Source organism: Rhinolophus sinicus, chromosome 11 (assembly GCF_057876585.1).
Source record: "Rhinolophus sinicus isolate RSI-liver-muscle chromosome 11, RSI-T2T, whole genome shotgun sequence".
Classification (NCBI taxonomy): domain Eukaryota; kingdom Metazoa; phylum Chordata; class Mammalia; order Chiroptera; family Rhinolophidae; genus Rhinolophus; species Rhinolophus sinicus.
The window spans coordinates 25,300,651-25,319,981 of NC_142511.1; the positions used below are offsets into that span (position 1 = coordinate 25,300,651).

The 19,331-nt window shown below is 42.1% G+C and overlaps 1 protein-coding gene across 21 annotated transcripts in view; it reads left to right on the forward strand.

Moving 5' to 3' along the window:
• Nucleotides 1-16,814, forward strand: part of SLAMF6 (SLAM family member 6) — a 28,497-nt gene extending 11,683 nt beyond the window's left edge. The window contains exons 2-8 of one of the 21 annotated variants that reach the window (XR_012492990.2): nt 6,464-6,781; nt 11,152-11,415; nt 11,893-11,948; nt 12,323-12,361; nt 13,482-13,519; nt 15,071-15,145; nt 15,512-16,814. Coding sequence is in view for 16 of the 21 variants with exons in the window: in XM_019718143.3 (XP_019573702.3) it covers nt 6,464-6,781; nt 11,152-11,415; nt 11,893-12,006; nt 12,323-12,361; nt 13,440-13,519; nt 15,071-15,145; nt 15,512-15,526 (905 nt within the window). In the remaining 5 variants the exon portion in view is untranslated. Of the gene's footprint in view, nt 1-6,463; nt 6,782-11,151; nt 11,416-11,892; nt 12,007-12,322; nt 12,362-13,439 lie in introns of all 21 variants that reach the window. The other 20 variants (XR_012492991.2, XR_012492993.2, XM_019718147.3 and 17 more) reach the window with 20 other exon arrangements.
• Nucleotides 16,815-19,331: the final 2,517 nt, after the last annotated feature.

The window sequence follows — 19,331 nt, forward strand, 5'->3', positions numbered from 1 at the left end:
TGTCTCCATTTTGTTTAGTTCTTTTTCTGGAGCTTTGCTCTGTTCTTTTAATTGGGACATGTTTCTTCCTCTCCCCTTTTTAGCTTCCTCTCTGTGTTTGTTTCTATAAATTAGGTAGGGCTGCTATGTCTTCTTGTCTTAGTAGAGTGGCTTTATATAGTGGATGTGCTGTGTGGTTCAGTGGCATATTCTTCCTGGACACTTGAGCCATGCACTCCAGGTATGTCCTTGTGTGGTTTGTGTGTGCCCTCCTGCACATCAATGAGAGGAATTGACCCTCATGCTCATTGGTTGTAAGGACGGCCTATGACTACAGTGGAGTAGTTGTGGTGCAGGTGTTGACCCTACAGAGCAGGATCTGCCTCATCAGGACTCTGGTGCCTGCCCAATCCACACCTTGTGTGTCATTCTTGGAGGTGGTTGGGTGACGCTCCAGCTCATTCCGAAGCTGGCCACTGGGGGTGCCATCACTAGGACCACCTCGGAGGGGACGTGCTGCAGGTCAAGTTCAGCTGCCACCTGTACCCCACCCAGGGTCACCCAGCAGGAGTCACAAATAAATCTGCAGACGGATGTCACCTGTGCTGTGCTTGGAAGTGCTTCAAGAGGCCAAGTTGTTAACCAAGGCCTGCTGTCGCTAGTACCAGGCTTAGGGCTGCTCACCCAAAGGCAGAGAACATGCTTAAGCCAGATACTTCTTGTCTGCATTCTGATAACCTTTAAGAGATCCAGGAAAGTCTGCAGCATGGGCTAAGTCAGGCAGTTTGTATGCAAAAGCCACTGGAAGCAGGTTGGGTATGCCTGAAATTTGGGGAGAGGAGGGTCTTGAATCACTAGGGTGTGGCCAACAAGTGGTTTTAGTCAGTTTGATGGAGACTCAGATATGGCGGTTGCCTGCCTATGCACTATGGAAAGAGGGAGGACTCAACAAAGAAACAATGGCCTCTGGCAGCTACTCTGTCCAGGAGAAAGTTGCCCCTCCAGACCCCATTCCAAACCAGACAACTTAGTGCCACCTTTCCAGCTTCTGCCCCAGCACTAGAGCTCAGAGCCAGTGATTCTCTCAGTAAGTAAGTCCTTTCGTGGTCCCTTTAAGAGGAGTGACTGGAACTCTAGCCTCCTTCTTTCTCACTCAGCCACAATCTCTGCTGGTTTTCACAACCAGAAATTATTGGGACTTCTCTCCCCAACATTGGAACCCTGGGCTGGGATGGGCCTGGGACCTCCATAGCTGAGATATCCCTTCCAATTTTTAATGGTCACCAGTCTGTTCTGCATCTCTGCCCCTCTTACCAGTCTCGAGGTGGCTTCTTCTGCATGTTTTTTGTTGTAGGGCTTTGGTTCAGCAAGATTTTATGCAATTCTCAGTGATAGTTGTTTTGCAGTTTAGTTGTAAACTTGATGTGGTCATAAGGGAAGATAAGCACAGCATTTACCTACTGTGTCATCTTGACCAGAACTCTCATTTGTAATCTTTTCATAATGCTGCTGGATTAAGTTTGTTAGTATTTTGTTAAGAATTTTTACATCCGTATTCATAAGTGATAGTCTTCTGTAGTTCTCTTTTTGTGTGTATGATGTCTTTGGCTCAGGATAATGCTGGCCTCATAGGATGAATTAGAAAGTGTTTTCTCCTCTTCTATTTTTGGGAAGAGTTTGAGAAGGATTGGTGTTAATTATTCCTTAAATAATAGGTAGAATTCATCAGTGAAGCCATCTGGTCCTGAGCTTTTCTTCGCCAGTAGGTTTTTGATTGCTGATTTAATCTCTTTACTTGTTACAGCTCCTCTCAGATTTTCTATTTATTCTTAAATCAATTTTGGTAATTTGTTCGTTTCTAGAAATTTGTCTATTCCATCTAAATTATCTAATCTGTTGCCATACAGTTATTCATGATATTCTCTTATAATCCCTTTTCATCTCTATAAAATCTTCAGTAATCTCCACTCTTTCATTTTTAATTTTAGTAATTTGAGTCTTCTCTAATTTTTCTTAATTAATCTAGCTAAATGTATGTCAATTTTCTTAATATTTTCAAAGAACCAAGTTTTGATTCTGTTGACTTTCTTTATTGGTTTTTGTATTCTCTATTTTGGTTATTTTTGCTCTAATCTTTGGTATTTCCTTCCTTTTTGGCTTTTGGATTATTTTGTTCTTCTTTTTCTAGGTCCTTGGGGTGTAAAGTTAGGTTATTGGTTTGATAATTTCTCTTTTTTTTAATGTAGGCTCTTACAGCTATAAATTTGCCTCTGAGCACCATTTTTGTTGCATTCTTTAAGTTTTAGTATGTTGTACTTTCATTTGTCCTTTTCAAGATCTTGCCTTATGTTTCTCTTCCCTCTCTATTAAATCTCTTGAGAAATCAGCCCCAATCCCCAACTTGTTTCATGCTGAGCTGAAATAGCCCACTATATGTCTCTTTCTTACAGACAGACCTAAGCCAGTCCCCTAGGTTAGAAATCCCAAAGTTTCTCTGACTTTTCTTTTTCAAAATCAACTCAGTCCTACAGTTCTCCTCTCCTTCCTAAAACACTGCTATTTTTTTATACCTCCCCATTTCTTATAACTACTCCGTGTTTCTTAATACCTTTCAAAAAAAAGTATTCAGTAACCATTTAAGACACTTTACATCCTCATCTCAATCTTCTTAGTATTCACTGAGTTCCCTGGGCCAAGTTCTGGGGGCATAAAGAGCTGACTAAGACATTATTCACTTTCCCAGAAGCACATCATCCAATAAATGAACCATGTCAGCAAACATACCCCAAATGTCTGCTGACTCAACATGCTCACCAGAAAATGGGAAGGACCTCAGTACCACCCCCATGCTCCAAGTGATCCCCCAGTGACCTATAAGTGTCCCCAAAGGTATGCTTCCCATGGGCCACCTAAGCAGTCTCTAGTTGCAGTCATGAGATATCCTTTCAACCAATCTCCTCTTCTGGTTCTAGTCCTCCATACCAGCACAGCCAACCACCTTGAGAAGACCCCCGATACCTTACTCTGAAAACATCAATATCCATGACAAGGATGCTGGCCTAGGACATTCCCAAAGCATCAATGTAGATTCCAGGGAGAGTAAAGGATCTCCTTGTGCTCTCTGGGCCACACCACATCACCTGTGCCCCAAAGCAGTTATCCTCGTTTCTGAAGTCTCACAGAGGAGCTTTTGAACATTTTCAGTAACTTCTGACCTTCTCCTTCCCTAAGAATCATGGCTCAAATCTTATTTTTCTACTTATACCTGCAGAGAACTATTCTACTTCTCCTCCTTCTCCCACCGTCTCCTCTTCTCCCACCACAAACTCCTTTCTCTTCCCCCAGTACCAATGCGCGCGCCCGCGCGCGCGTGCACACACACACGCACACACACACACACACGCAGAGGCAAACAGATATTTGAGCTCATCTTTGAAGGATCAATAGGAGCTCAGCTCTTGGAAAAGATGGGGAAGAGTGTTTCAGTTCAAGAAAAAAACAGTTCTTTTACAGAAAGAACAGGGCATTCTTGGAAGAATCACAAATAATTGAGCAATGGAGAACCTCTTGTTTAAATTCAAAATTCTGCTGCAATGCTATCTCCTTCGTGAAGTGTTCCCTGACAACCCCCAAATCTCTTCAACCATCATGTTCACTATTTGTGCTCCCATGGAGCACATACCTCTATCAATTCAACATTTATTGAGCTAGAAATTGTGCTAAGTGCTAGGAATACAGATAATAAACATAATCCCTACCCTCAAGATTATAGGAAAGAGAGGAAAACAATCTTGTAATGATAACAAAGGGAAAGAAGTACTTGATATTGAGCGCACAGAGTGCACTGAGTGGTATAAGGGCAACGTGGAGGCAAGCCCTACCCTAGGTCGGTGCCTGACTTACGCACCGTAACTGCTGTCAGCCAGGCTCCTCTACCACATGCTGAGCCCAGAGGACCAATATGTCTCATTCATATTTGTATTGCCAGGCTTCAGTCAAGAAATTGGTACATAAAAGGAACCTAATAAATATGGTCTGAATTCCATGATTTCTAAGGCTTTACTAACTAAATTGGCATAAAATTGAGCAAATACTAGAATGACTTGTTAAATAAACAAATAATTGCAGTCTATAAAAACAAAGGAACCTTAAAGGAATGTGTTCAGTGAGAGAAGAACAGTTCCTGGGGAGCACTTGGGCCATAGACTACGCCCAGACTCCCTGCAAAGGGGAATTTGTCCTTAATATCCTGGACAGAGAACCTCCAAGAGAAGGGATGGAGATGTGTCCAGTCACTCAACAAATATGCACTGGATGCCTACTATGTACCAAGCACTGTTCACAGGTATTTACAACAATGAACAAGACAGTCAAAAATTCTTACTTTCATGGAGTTTACATTCTTTTTTTTTTTTAATTTTATTTTATTAAATTTATTGGGGAGACAATTGTTAGTAAAATTACATAGATTTCAGGAGCTTACATTCTAATGGAAGGGAAAAAGAATTTTTAAAAACCAAATATGAAAATTATAAAGTATGCTAGATAGTAAGTATTATGAAGAAAAATAAATTTGAAGGCAGTTGTACAGGGGTCAGTGTTGGTTATGAGGAAAGAGTGGCCATAGAAGACCACTCTGAAAGGGAATGTTTGCATTATAGACCTTATGAAGATGAAAGAGTGAGCCACATGAACACCTGAAGAACGACATTCCAGGAAGAGGGAACTGTACAAACCCTGACTATCTCAAGGAATAGCTAGGCCAGAGAAGAAGAGTCGAGCAAAGTGAACATGGGAGTGTTATAGGAAATTAGGTCGAAGAGAGAAAAATGACCAAACATTTTGGTCTTTATAGGCCACTGTAATTATTTTGTTTTGGTTTAGTTTTTGTTGTTTTAACCTCTGTTCCGGAAATTTAACATCCAGAGGGAAAACTGTATAAATCCTAAGTGTCAGCTCAATGAATTACCTGTGTATAAAATGAATAAACTCGTATATCCAGACACAGGTCAAGAAATAGAACATTACTAGCACCCCAGAATTCCCCTTTATCTTCCCTCTTACTTGCCATTCCTCCCACCTCCTCAGAAGTAACCATTATCCTTATTTCTAGCAGCATAGATTTGTATCGCCTGTTTTTTAACATAAAATGAATGGAATCATACCATTATATTTTATTTGTATCTGGATTTTTTTTTCTCAAGATTTTGCTTGTGATGTTCATCCATATGGTTCCAAGAGAGAAGAAGAGTCGAGATGACAAATAACAGCATGTTAAAGTGCTGATAGGAAAGACATGGTACAGAGGGGGGATTGATGATGGCAGTGTTCATGTGCCTGGCATCCACATGACATTGCAGGGAAGAAAGAGGAAGTGTGAGCTCACCCAGGAGCTGAGTGTCAACCTTCCTCTCTTACTCAGATCCTCTCCTAAGAATTAAGAGATCTCAAGAAGGCTGAGGTCATGGTTATAGTTATTTATTCGCTCAAACATTTCCAGGTACTATTTTGTGTCAGGCAGTGCTGAGATACAAAGATAAATAAAACATGGTTGGTTAGACAAGCAAATAAACAGAGGGCTGCAAAATGCTGTGACAAGTGCTAAGTATTTGGCAAAGGATGTTAAGGAAGCATCTCCTTTAAGAATAATTGTGGCTATTTCATCTTTTTGCTCAAACATTAATGGCTCTGAGATAGGCTCACAAGAATATGGCCCTTATATGTTCCTTTGAAATATTTATTACTTTTATGTTTATCTCCTCAATTACTAGACTATAATCTTTTTGAGGAGAGAAAAGATATCTTCCGGTATCATGAAAAACACACACAGTGTTATCGTTGGTGTCAAAGTAGTTGAATTTGAACCTTGACTCATTCTTTAGCTGCATAACCCTGAGAAAATTAGTTAACCCCTCTGTGCCTCAGTTCCTTTATCTATAAATTGAGATAATAACATCCATCCTACCTACCTTACAGAACTGTCAGCATCAAATTAAGTAATGCATAAGAAGAACTGTAAATTCAGATTATTAGTCCTCTAAATCTCATAAGCCCACGATGTTGAACACAAACTAGTAGGTAATCAGTAAATGTTGAGCTTTAATTATACCTTATCAGCAAACACTTGTGGTTTTGGAGTCTATGGCAAGGAGTTGATGTAGTTTCCTGCCTCTCACCCACATCTTATGCCCAGAGAACTCAGAGGCTGGGCTCAGAGAGTGTGGCCACGACCCAGGGCAACCAGCTAGTAGGGGAGGGTGGACTGGGCCAGATCATCTGGGCCAGCTGCCTATTATCCAAGAGTGCCAGACATTTTGTTGGGGATGGAGCCTTCCTGATTATCCATTTCAACACTTTTTCTAACCTTTTCCTTCTTCATCATGTCTCTGGGTTTCAGCATCAGAGACCTCTAACAGACAAGCCGAGATGCAGGTGAAGGTGGGGGGCAGGAGGAGTTATAGCGGTTTCCCTTCTGTGTTTACAGGGAACACAATTTCTCAAACCCCATTGATAGGGGTGCTAGAAGAGTCAGTAACTCTTCCCCTGAAATTTCCTGCAGAAGAGGAGACCCAGTCCATCACCTGGCTTCATAATGGAACATCTATCATCTTCATAGTCTTCATACAGTCAAAAGAAGCACTAATTAGGGTGACTGATCCAAAATTCAAAGATCGACTGAAAGTCACCCAGTCCTACTCCTTGCAGATCAAAAACCTGACGATGGCAGACACGGGACTTTACCGCGCCCAGATAACCACAGTAACCTCTTCGGTGATTTCCGATTACAGTCTGAGGATTTTCAGTGAGTCAGCGCTTCGGGTTAAGCTCTGTTAATTAAATATGTAAAAAATATTACATATTTGAATTCTATGTGACTGCAAATGTAGCCTAGTGGTAAAGAATATGGCATTTGGAGCCAGACTGAGTTCCAGTGGTAAAGCAACTGAACGGCATCGCACAGCCAGTTAGAGACAGAGCTGAGAATATAACCTAAGGCTTGTGACTCCCAGCCCAAAATCATTTCACTTCCCTTCACACCATAAAATAGTTCCTTTCAACTAGAAATGTAGTGGAAGTAACAGAAGTGAAACATCTATAATTTTGTTACCATGTGCATTACATGTTATCTGTCATGTAATCCTCACAAAAGCTGCATGAGGTTAAGTACTCTCCTTATCCCTGAGGCACAATGTCAGTCACAGCAACCTCCCTATAGTCACAGAGATAGGAACTAACTGACATAGTATCTCCCTATACATAAAGGCTCATCTGACCCAATAGTCAGTGTACAGAACTACCTAGAAAATGTTCTATAAGGATGAGCTGGAAAAGAGAAACATCTTTTCTATTAATAAAATAATATTTCCCCCAGACAGCTCACGTCCTCAACATCAAATTATGGAAACTATAATGACACTGCTTATGAGTCAATATCAGAAAGAAAAAATCCTTCTAGCAATCAGTGATGTTCAGAGATGCCATGAATGGCAGGAATGTTGTACAGGAGATTTAAACATTAAATTGATAACTTTAAAAGCCACTGAGATTCCATAATTTTTATCTACTAAAGAACCCATAGTGTCTAAAATTCACTCAGAGTCTTTTTGGTTAAGACGTGGTATCCAAAAACAAAACAAAACAACAAAAAATGTTAAAATTAAATGTAGCCACAAGTAGGTTACATGTTAACCTTTAATATCCCGTGAATATTTGGCAGGTTTACCATGCTAGTCAGTCATGTTCCTGAAAGAATAGGATATATAACAGGCAAATGTCACGGGAAAGAAAGAATGTCTGGAAAAGTTCTGAACAGGAATTCGAACTAAAGGGGCAAAATCACCCTGGGGCAGTATATTAGCTTCCTGGGGCTGCCAAAACAAAATACCACAAATTTGGTGGCTTAAAACAACAGACATTTTATTTTCTCATAGTTCTGGAAGCCAAAAGTACAAAATCAAGGTGTAGGCAAGGCTACATTCCCTCTTGAGGACATAGCGGACCATCTGTTCTTTGCCTCTTATATCTGTTGGCTTTTCTTGGTGTTCCTTAGCCTGTGGCTATATCACTCTAATCGCTGCCTCCATGGCCACATTGCCTCTTCCTCCTCCCTGTGTTTTCTCCTCTTCTGTCTATCTTGAATATCTCTCTGCTTTTCTCGTATGCGAACACTTTTCAATGGATTTAGGACTCTCCCAGATAATCCAGAATCATCTATTCATCTAATTTAACTATATCTGCAAAGACCCTTTTACCAAATAAAATTCTGGGAATTAGACTATCTTTGGGGGGAGGTGGTCATCATTCAACTCACTACAGGGAAAACCATTCTGGGTAATCAGAAATCATTAAGGTAGTGCTAGGACCCTGGGAATAAGAGAGACCCATCCAGTGGAAAGTGAAAACAGACCCCATATCAGACTCCATCACACTTTAGACAACATTCTCCTGCCACCATTCAGAAGACCAAGCATGACTTCTGCAACAGCCACACTCCTGAGGCTCAATGTAAGTCCCTTCTCAGCACCTTCTAAAGTACTTCTCCTTCAAAGGTGTATACACAAAAATGTGTGAGCTCCACAAACATATTTTAAATAGTGCAAGGAATTTCAAGGCATGAACTATATAGGTTTCTTAAAACATTGACAAATTACTCTGTATGTACCAGGCTAAGGATAGGAAAGATTTTATCTTATGGGCCAAGATCAATTAATTAGGAGTAACTGCCTAAAGTTCAGTGTAAAGAAAGATGTTAAAGCCCCGTTAAGTTTATTCATTGAGTCAACAATATTTGTTGAAAAAGTATTTTAGACACTTGAAATATATAAGTGAGCAAAACAGACAAAGATCTCTGCCCCATAGGACAGACATTCTGGGTGAGGAATGGGGGAGATAATAAACAATACACATAATGTATAAACAAATAACACAGGAGGTAGGAAAACCGTGGGTCTATAGAGAAAAGAGAGATTAGAATGACATAAGGAGTATCAGGTGTGCCATCAGGGAGCAGGGATTAATTTTAAATAGAGTGACCATAATAAGAAGATGACATTGGTCATTGAGAAGATGACACTTGAGCCAAGACCTGTTGGAAGTTAGGGAGAAAGCTGGGCAGATATCTGGATGAAGACCCATCCAGCACATGCACTTTCTATGCCTGGTGTGCTCAAGGAACATCAAGGAGGTCAGACATCAAGGAGCAGAATGGGGGGGAGGGTAATAGGAAGTGAGGTCAGTAAGGAAATAGGGGCCACATTATGTAAGGCTCTGTGAGCCAGCATAAGGACTTTGGCTTCTAACACTCAGATTGAGAACCATCAGAGGGTTCCACAGAGAAGTAATACAATTTGACTTACTTGTTTAAGATCCCTTTGATGGCTCTATTGAGAATAGATTGTAAGGGACAAATGTAGAAGCCACTGGACAAATTAGGAGGCCATTGCAACAATCCAAGCAAAAAATGATGCTGGCTTGAACAAGAATGGTAGTGAGAAGTGGTTGGATTCTGAGTATATTTTGGAGGTAAAGCCACCAGGATTTCCTGGTGTTGGGTTATGAAATAAAGAGATGAGTTCAGTGATAACTCCAGGGCTGTTGACATGAGCAACTAGAAAGACACAGTTGTTATGAGTTAAAACGGGGGAAGGCTGATGATGGAGCAAGTTTTGAAGAGAAAAACAGGATTTCTTTTGAACATGTTGAGTTTGAGATACACATTCTATCCAAGTGAAAATGTCAAATAAGTAGTTATATACTCATCAAGTGTAAAAGGGCAATAAGATAGATTTTTGAGGTCAGCCATGGACTGACATCTCCCTTAAGGGAGATGTGACATTCATGCCAAATATTTGCCATTGCTGTGTTAGGCACTGTCTCATGTAATCACCATAATTACCTAAGAAGTAGGTATTACAGAGTCTTTTACAGAGACTTGAAAAGATTAACAATGTATCGATCCATGGTCGTACAGCCAATAAATGACAAATGATCCTAACCTAGGTTTTCCTAACTCCAAATCCAACACTCTTGCTGTTACATAAAAGCTCCATTCTGGCAAGATAGGTTCCACCACTCCTACTCAGTTAGCTAAACTTAAAGCATTACTCTGTCTCTTCTAATCAGACAGCTAGAGTCATTTTGTTCTTTACTGGGTCACCTTTATGTCAACCCTCAGGCCAAGTCTAAGTCAGTGAACTTTTCTGTACTGTTTCCATGTCCCCTTGATTCATAGTTACCAACATCTTACTAACCAATATTCTGTGGTCTCTGCTATCAGAAATTTTTGCAGTAAGTTAAAATAAAGACTGCTTTAAAAAAAAAATGAAGAAAATGAAGGATGTTTTGGGAAAGCATGTTGGCTCTTACTGGTAAGTCATTGAGGGTACTGCTTGATGACCCAAAATAAAAGTGTAGCTAGTTGTGGAAAAAAAAAAAAAAAAAAAAATTTTGCAGTAAAATAACAAAAAATAAAAATAAATGAAAGAAAGAAATTTTTGCTGTAGATGTTTTCTCAAATGCCTGAGTATATTACACTTCTTTGCTGCCCGGAATTGCTTGCTCTCTCAATTTCTTCACTTCTTTCTTCGCCAACCTTTTGGTTCTCAACTTGTCTCTTTTTGTCTTGCTGACATTCCGCATCAGTATCTTTATCACCATCAGAGCCAGCATCAGATACAATGAGGATCAGGATTCCCACAGATTTGAGGGAAATATGGTTCTCCAAGAAAGTTAAGCTTCCATCTTCCACCCCAGCTAGGGAATTCTAATGATCAAGGAAACAGGGCTCTTGTGCCTGGTTTTGGTTTCTGACCTGGCTAAGATAGGGCTGGCCCTCAACTTAGTCTCCAAATTGTCTTTACACAATGGGCAGTGAACAAGGCTAGAAAGGACCCCAGGAATAAACTGAAGCCTAGAAAACTGAGGTAACCACTCCCAAATCACCCAACTAGTGGGTAGCAACCCATCTTTTCCTTCTCATTTTTCATACTGATGTCCCTCATCTAGCCGTCCCAGACCTTGATCCCATCAATTAAGCAACACAAGCAGTTATATACAGAGTATATAGACCATAACATACAGCAGAGTGTCAGGTGGAATACATTGAGGGGAAGGATGTTTTTCACAGAGGGCTGATCCATTTGTCCTTAATCCAGTCCTTTTCTCTGCACACAGGAAGACTGAGGAACTTACAAGTTGCCAATTACATGCAACTGTATGAGAATGGGACCTGTGAGATCCACTTGACCTGCTCTGTGGAGAATCCAAATGACCATGTCTCATTTAGGTGGCATGTCTCAGGAAATATACTCCTAGAGGAAGCAAACTTCACAATCTTCTGGGACCCTAAGACTTCCAGTGAACAGACCTATTACTGCATAGCTGAGAATCCTGTCAGCAATTTATCCTTCTCTTTCTCTGTCCAAAGTCCCTGCAAAGGTAACAGTCTGTCTCAGGTCTTTCCAAGAGCCTTGAGCAGCTATGGGGTATGGCATGTCCTCATGACCTACATGATTCCTAAAACAGTGACCCAGTGGGAGGCAGCCAAAGATGGTGGAAGAAGGCAAACACCGTCTGGTGCTCTGGGCCTCTCACTATCCTCAGAGGTCTCACTTTCCTCCCTCCCTCCCCTTCCACAATCCTTCCGCCAACACACTCAGAACCCAAAAACAAACTCCTTGGTAAAGCAGAATTGTTTCCTCTGCTTGGCTCTACCAGGCCCCACCCTGTCCTGTCTGACAAATGGGACTCTTACTCCCAGAAATCCTGCCCAGAGCCCCAGAGCTTCTGAGTATAGATGAACCCACTCACCCCACAAAGGTGACCTAAAAGAGGTTAAATGGGGGCTCTGAGAAAAACACTGTGGGCTTTACTCAGTGTATCTTAAGTGCAACTTCTTTTTTTTTTTCTTTTCAGGTGTTTTTAATGAGAAAAATCAACACCTGAAAATCATATGGATTACAGTAACAATAGTATTTTCTTTGATTGTTATCGCTGTGTGCTTATTTGTTTCAAGGAAAAAACTAGCAGGTTTCCTTTCTTTCTCCTTGTCTCTCCTCCAAGGTTTCAGAGACTTAGAGTCTGGGGCTTCAGGTTAAGGGAGGGAGGATGCAAACCCTGGCTCAGCTAGTCTAGTGGGACAATACCTGTAGTATGACCACATACCTGCTAATCTCCTGAGGAAGGTATCCTACTGGGAAATGTAGGACCCGACCTCAGGACCTACCTGCCCTTCCCTTTCTGGTCCCCTCCCACTACATTCTCTAGAGAGACACTAGGGGTTGGGGGATGGAAGGCTTCTCTCACTACAGTCACAAGTTTCAATTGCCCTGATTTTATTTTTCAGGTTCCTCAAGTTTCTCTATTCAGCAAACCCAGAGTCCTGGTGAGCTTCCAGACTCTTAACTCCCAATCATAAAACAGATGAAAAGAGCCAAATGGAAGAAGAAGGGCCAGTCAGAGGGCTGTATAATGAGAAATGATGGAGTCAGAATCTCATTACTCAGATGGACCAGATAATGCAAGGGGAGAAGCTGTAACTGTCCAAGTCTGTCTCCTGTGGGACCTACAGGGTCCATTACAAGCATGTGAACCAGTCATTGACACAATTTCTTGGAGTGGGATTAGGGTCATTGCCCACCCTGCTGATGGAGAAACTAAGTGTCAGTGAACGGGCTCATAGCCTGTCCATTATCACCTAGCAAGTACAGGGCAGGGATAGGATTAGCGCATCAAAGGCCCAAAGACAAACTGCCTGACCCCATCACTCTATTCATCCAGGATTTGGACATTGAGTAGACACATTCAAAAGAGAAAGTGTGATGTAGAGACTGGAAGGCAGACTCTGAACTCAGCTGGCACTGAGTCTCGTTTCATAAGGGAGAGACATATAACATCATGTGTAGAGGACAGTGCATGAGGTTTAGAGTCAGAAGGCGCACATTTGAGTTCCTATTCAATCTCTTCCTATATGATTTTGTGCCAAGTGAATTGAATTTTCTGAGCCTATAGTTCCTCATTTCCTATGTAATCAAAGGACTGTGGACTTAAGGACTTCTTAAAAGTTTAATAATGTGTACATGAAATAATCTGGGTCCATTATGCCTGCCATTGAGGTTCTCTAGTCTAGCTCTTGTGTATGCAGTACTATTTGGTCCTAAGATCTTCATGGCTTACATGCGAATTCAGAGGAAGACTCTGAAACTTTAGGGTATCTCAAGACGTTGTCCCCAAGAGATGAGGTCAGACCCCAAGAGATGAGGTCAGAAATAGATAACATGACTGAGAAGGTTCAGGTTCAGGCCAGAATTCCAAAGATTATCAAAAATGAATGAACACTAAGGAAGGGCAATGCCTCAAACAGCTGCATCTTTGGGGCCAGAAATTCCCCTGGGGTAGTCAAGGTCCCGGGAAAGCAGACCCAGAGTCCTTCTACCACTAACTGAATATTCCTGGGTTTATAGCAGACACCCTGAGAAACTCACAGTATGATCCATTCTCTCCAGGGAACACCGTGTATGCTCAGGTCACTCATCCAAACATGGTGAGTTCTTTCAGCTTTATACTCTAGCATTGTCATTATTTTCAGTCATTATTCACAAACTTGTCAGCACAATTATCTGACTAATCCAAAAACTGATGTACATATTGAGGAGAGGAGAAGGCAGCTACAGGAGCTGTAAAGTTCTATACAGGAGCTTTCCAGCCCCCGCTGCTCTCACCCCAATGGAATGTTTACTCATACCCTGCTTTACAGTGCTCTCTAACTGCTTAATGCATTAGTTAAGTCTTGTCCCTTCAGCTTAATTACAAGTTGCCTGAAAGTGAAAATTATGTCTTCCTCTCTCTTCCTTTATGCCTTAGCATGTATTTATTCAGTAGATACTTGCTGAATGGATGAGAGTTCAATTATGTTTGAGAGTTTCCAAAGGAGACAATTCTGTAGCAGGGGGCTTCTCACCTGGAAGTAGGAAAAATAAGGGTGCTCAGAAGTAGTCTCTCAAGAGAGGAAGAAGGGCAAGAATTTGCAACCGCTCCACAGTAGAGGATGCGCAGCCCTCAATCCTCTCTTTTACCTGGCAACATAACAGGATAGATTTGGTCAGGTAACAATTCCCTACCACCTGCAAGAGGAACATTTCTAAGAACACTACACCTCTTGGGGGCCAGTTTCCATGTCTTCTGAAAAATAAGCCCAGAGAACTCACCATTCTCCAACTAATGGAAACAATGGTCTAGCTAGAAATCTTGGACTCCCCCAAGCATATCTCCCCTCTTACAGCCCCTAACAAGTATTTGCAAAGTCGGCTCCTTAAAGAGAGAGCATGAAAGGGTACTCTTACTTATTCAGATATTTCTATTGCCTTTCCAATTTCCTCTTGAAGACAAAATTAATCACCATCAACAAACCAAGAAACTAATGTCCTGCAAAATTGTTAACTTTTTCATTAGTATAAAATTGTACTTTGGAGAGTTTTAGAGGTCTTGATAATGCCATAAATGTTCCTTAATTTTAATTGTTAAAACCTTTGAACATGGGAGATTTCTGCTGTTACTGCTATACTTTGTATTCCAAGCAGAACTACTATTAATACCAGGTGTTGTTTCTCCTACTCTACCAGTTCTCCATCTTGTGGAGAACCCAAAGATTTGATGACCAGGCAGTTAGAATCAGAGACAAAATGGAGCAGGCAATTTCTCCAGTTATATCTCCTACAGATCTGATTAAAAGATGTAATACAGTAAACATCTGGTATATACGTTAGTTCTTTAAAACGGAAGACGGAGAATAGAATTGGATGCAGAACAAGAATGCTTCCTTTCCTTCACCCCACCTGCCAAGGTCACCCTTCTGGCTCTCGTTCTTGAGCCCACTGGTTTGCTTGTTTGGGACACAGAAAATGCCACTGAACCTTTACAGTTTTGAGCACTGGTGGTGTTTGGTCTGCAGTTCCTCTTGCTAAGCATTCCCCAGACGTCCTCCTAAGGAACTTTGACATCACCCCTATGGTTTTCATACTACTTTTCCCTGAGACTATACCTATGCATGAGTATCTCTTTGTGTGAGCCAAATGGCTATGATTCCTTTTTATAGAGAATGGAAAGCCCAACACCTACGAAAAACAATGATTCCTCCACAATTTATTCCACAATTTATCAATCCAAACAGGTAAGCCCATGATTGTTCAATGTTCTTACATTCTTACCTCTCTCTTCAGACCTTTGACTTGCAAATGAAGTAAAAGTAAAGGGGCCATTTAACAGATGCACAAATACTAGTAGGTTATAGAAAATCTCAGGACACCACCAAAACATGTCGAAGATGTTACCTTGTATTAAGATCACCATGCATAACTGAGTTTTCAACCTGATTGTTTTTTAATGTAATCCTGCCTTATGCTATTAATACCCCTATCTGCCTGCTTGTGCTCTCCAGATTTCCTCTATAGCCTTGAGGAGTCACCTGAGGCTCTTGTCCCTATTAAACTATTTCCTTTTCCTCTTTTTCATATTAAAATAAGCCCATTTCTTCCAGAGCAACTGCCCTTGACAATGTCATCTAAGTTGCTGAAAGGTTTCAAAGGAATCAAGAACGATGCATCTTTTCTCCTCATGCCATGGAAGAGAACAGAGCTTCATTTCTGCCTGGCAACAGAATTTGAATATGTAGGATTATCGTTTCCAGTCCTTCAGACTTGAACCTTCTTTCCTAGGTCAAACATTTAAGGAATAACATCATTTGCAGCCTGTGATCCAGATAGCATTTTCTAATCTGCTCCAGGCCAAAACATGCTTCAGATAACATACCTGGATATTGACTTTCTCTTCAGTAACTAAGCCAATGGAGTTATGGTTGACAGAGACTATAATTCAGAAGACAACCATGTCTCTCCTTTTAGAAAGCAGAATTGTGACTCACTGGGAGAGAGTACAATGTGTTGGTTACATGTGTTTTCTCTGGAGTTGGGTGGAACCATGCTCAAATCCTCGTACTTCATTTCCTAGACATATCTCCTGGGACATGTTACCTAAGATTTGCGAGCTTTGGTCTCCTAAACTGAAAAAGGAGAATGGTAACACATCAGCCCCATTACTCAACACAGGAACCTGAGTTATCCTTGACTTCAGCTACTCTAGCTTCCAAGTATATGCACTTCTCTCCAAACCTTCAACCACCATCCTATATCCAACCACTATCATCTCTAACCTGGAATATTACAATAAACTTTGAACAACTCTCCCCAACTTTTGCTCCCTCCACTCTATTATCCACAAGACAGCCAAAGTAATATTTTTAATATAAATCAGGTCTTTCACTTACCTGCTTAAAACCCTGAAAAATTACCCCATGCACTCAGAATGAAACTGAGTCGCCATGGCCCTGGATGGTCTAGCCCATCTCCAGCCTCAGCCATTATCATATGCCTACCACTATCTCCATTTAGCCTCCCTGATCTTTTCTCAGCTCCTTTATCAGAGGAAGGAGTTACCTATGTTAGAGTTATTCACATCTGCCTCAAGGCCTGGTTCCATCTTATTCTTTAAGTCTCAGCTTACATATGCCACCTTCTAAAAGAGACCTTTTCAGACCACTCTATCTGAAGTGAACCTCCCCCCCCCCAACTATTCTGTCACACCTGCCATGTCATTTATCACATGTCACTAAATATTTATTTTTATTTGTTTAATGTGCATTTCTCCAACTCTACCATAAGCTCTCTAGGAGCAGTGACCATAATGATTTTATTTATCACTCTATCCCTAGCACCTAGCATGGTATCTAGCACATGGCAAATGTTCAATAAATATTTTTAATAAATAAATGAATGCATAATAAAGTTTTATGAGAATTAACTAAGACAACATAGGGTGAACCCCATGGCCCCAGGCCAATGGGGCCGCCAGGTTGGTGGACAGGGGTGACCCAGGGATGGCTGGGTGGGAGGACACCCGTGGCTGCAGCTACACGTGGAGGGCTCCAGGTGTCGGATCCAGAAGCGGCCTCACTGGCTCTTGCCTTCCAGACACCGTTGCTTCACAGGACATCCTGAGAGTTGGAATAGGTGCCCCCACCTGTCGGGAGTTTGGCGACATGGGCATGATCTTGCAGCAGCACTATGACTGCAGCTCGGTGGCCAGGCAGCCAAATTCACCCTTGCTGCCCTCCCCATAGCACTATACCCAGAACCTGCACCTGAAAATGAGCAAGAAAATCACACAGCTCACCAAGGTAATATATACTTTGAACACTAAGAATGATGAACATTAATCTGCAACTCAAGCCCTCAAAGAGGTTCATGAAGAAGATAGCCAACAAATTCTTCCCAAAACAAAAGAAAAAATAATGTAATATAAAAGCAAAGTAACAGAGAAGTTAGACCTTAATAGAAAGATTCCAGTTTTAGAAGCATCACTAGATCACATAAAAATGAAGCAGCAGGCTTTGACAGAACTGGAAGCTTATAAGCACAGAGTTGAGGACATGCAACTTTGTGCAGAAGCCCACAGCATGTCCAACACATAGTAATCATGTCTAGAGAGGCTGAAGAGATTAGAAGGAAATTTGAGGAAAGATTACAGAGTTTTGGACAACTCCAAGTACAGTTTGAAAAAAGACAAATGGTTAAGCATTGGAAGATTTGCAAACTGTTCACAGACAGGAGATCCAAGAGCTGTTGAAGTCACAGCAGCATCATAGTGTCTTGGTGAAAAGGGGTCAGGTGAAGGCAGAGGAACTGCACAGAATAAAGGTGGAGACCTTAAACAAAACCCTCAAAGAGCTAAAACTTGAACAGAGAAAGCTACTTAAGGGTTATGAAGACAAGTTGAATAAAGCTCTTTTATGAACATGAGCTTGATGCTTTGGAAAAAAATCACAGCTTTTCACAGTAGAAGGCCTGCAGGCTAGCAAAGAAAAGGAAGCTGATCTTAGAAAACAATTTCAGGGACAGGAAGTAATTTCCAGAAAAACCATAGAGAAATTAAAGACAGAATTGCAGCTAGCACAGGATGAAGCTGTAAATCTGTGACAAACGCCAAAATCTTCAGATAGCACTTGTTATAGCAGAAAATAATGTTCAGTGTATTGTTTTTGAATACCCCTGGTCATTCGCAGAATGTGAAAATATTCATAAGACTCAGAAAAGTAGTAAAGCAAGAAAAGGTTTATTGAAAGTCGGGAAGCGAGGATGCCCACGGCAGTGTCTAGAGAAGACGGCTGCACTGATGAGGAAAAGCACCAGCAGAGGAGTTGCCGGGGGCAGAGTCTAGAGTAGACAGCTGCTGAGGTGTGGGGACAGAGTCCTGGAGAGCAGTTTCCAGGCTCTCTCATGTGGAGGGGTGCTGGCTCGGGTGGTGGATGCCGTCAGCTGTTACTGGTTAGCCATATAACTGTCCTGGCTAAGCTAGCAAGCATGGAATGCAGTTAGCAAATGGGGTCGGTTGGAAGAGAAGCGGACAGCAAATTGCAGATCATGTGGCTCCTGCTTCCTGTGTCTCCAACCCAGCAGCCAGTGAGAATACAGCAGTATGACTCCCCTATCTATGGCTCCATTGTTGTTCCTTTTTGGCCTCACCTATCCTGCGTTCTTATGCAGGGAGTGGGACCAGAGACCCCACATGACACCCTGCGTGACAAATGGTGCAGCGAGCAGGGTATGGCGCTGGCCAGAATGCCCAGAGGGATAATGGAGCATTTTATACATGTGAAAGCTCAGCTTCAGGAGGCCTGTGAGGAGCAGTGCCGGGAGCTGGAGGTGCAGTCTGCCAGGGAGACTCGAACCTCCAGATGGCACACTACCCTCTTGACAATAAAAGGGATCACCTTCCTTTTGGTAATCTTCTGCTGCTGTAGGCTCCAAGGGTTGTGGACATCTTGCACCGAGCCACCACCCAATCGGACACCTGGCATGGCAAGCAGGATTCTGGCCAGGTAGGAATGGGGTCTGACTCTGGGCAGGAGGGCATGTGGCCCTCACACAGTGTGTGGTACCCGGTGGCCACTGCTCTCAGGAGTTGGACCCCTGAGAAGGGGTGGGAGGACGTGGATGGCTCTCCAGCCAGCATAGAGAGGACCCTGCAGATTCTGGCTGAGCCGTTGCCAGAGAAGGCAAAGGGTACAGCCAGCCGTGTGGGCTGGATATTCCTCACCGCTTTGTGTCGTAACATGGAGGGCACATTTAATGAAATAACTCAGAGGCAAGACAGCAGCCCCAGGGGGGAAGTGCTGGAAGTTCGGGACTGTTGGGTGGAGGAGGTTCTCACCAAGGTGCATCATAACTCGGAGGAAGCGTTTGCTGGAATAGCCCAGGTGCGGGACCAGATGTTCTGATGAGAGGTGCTGGAAGCTCAGGTCT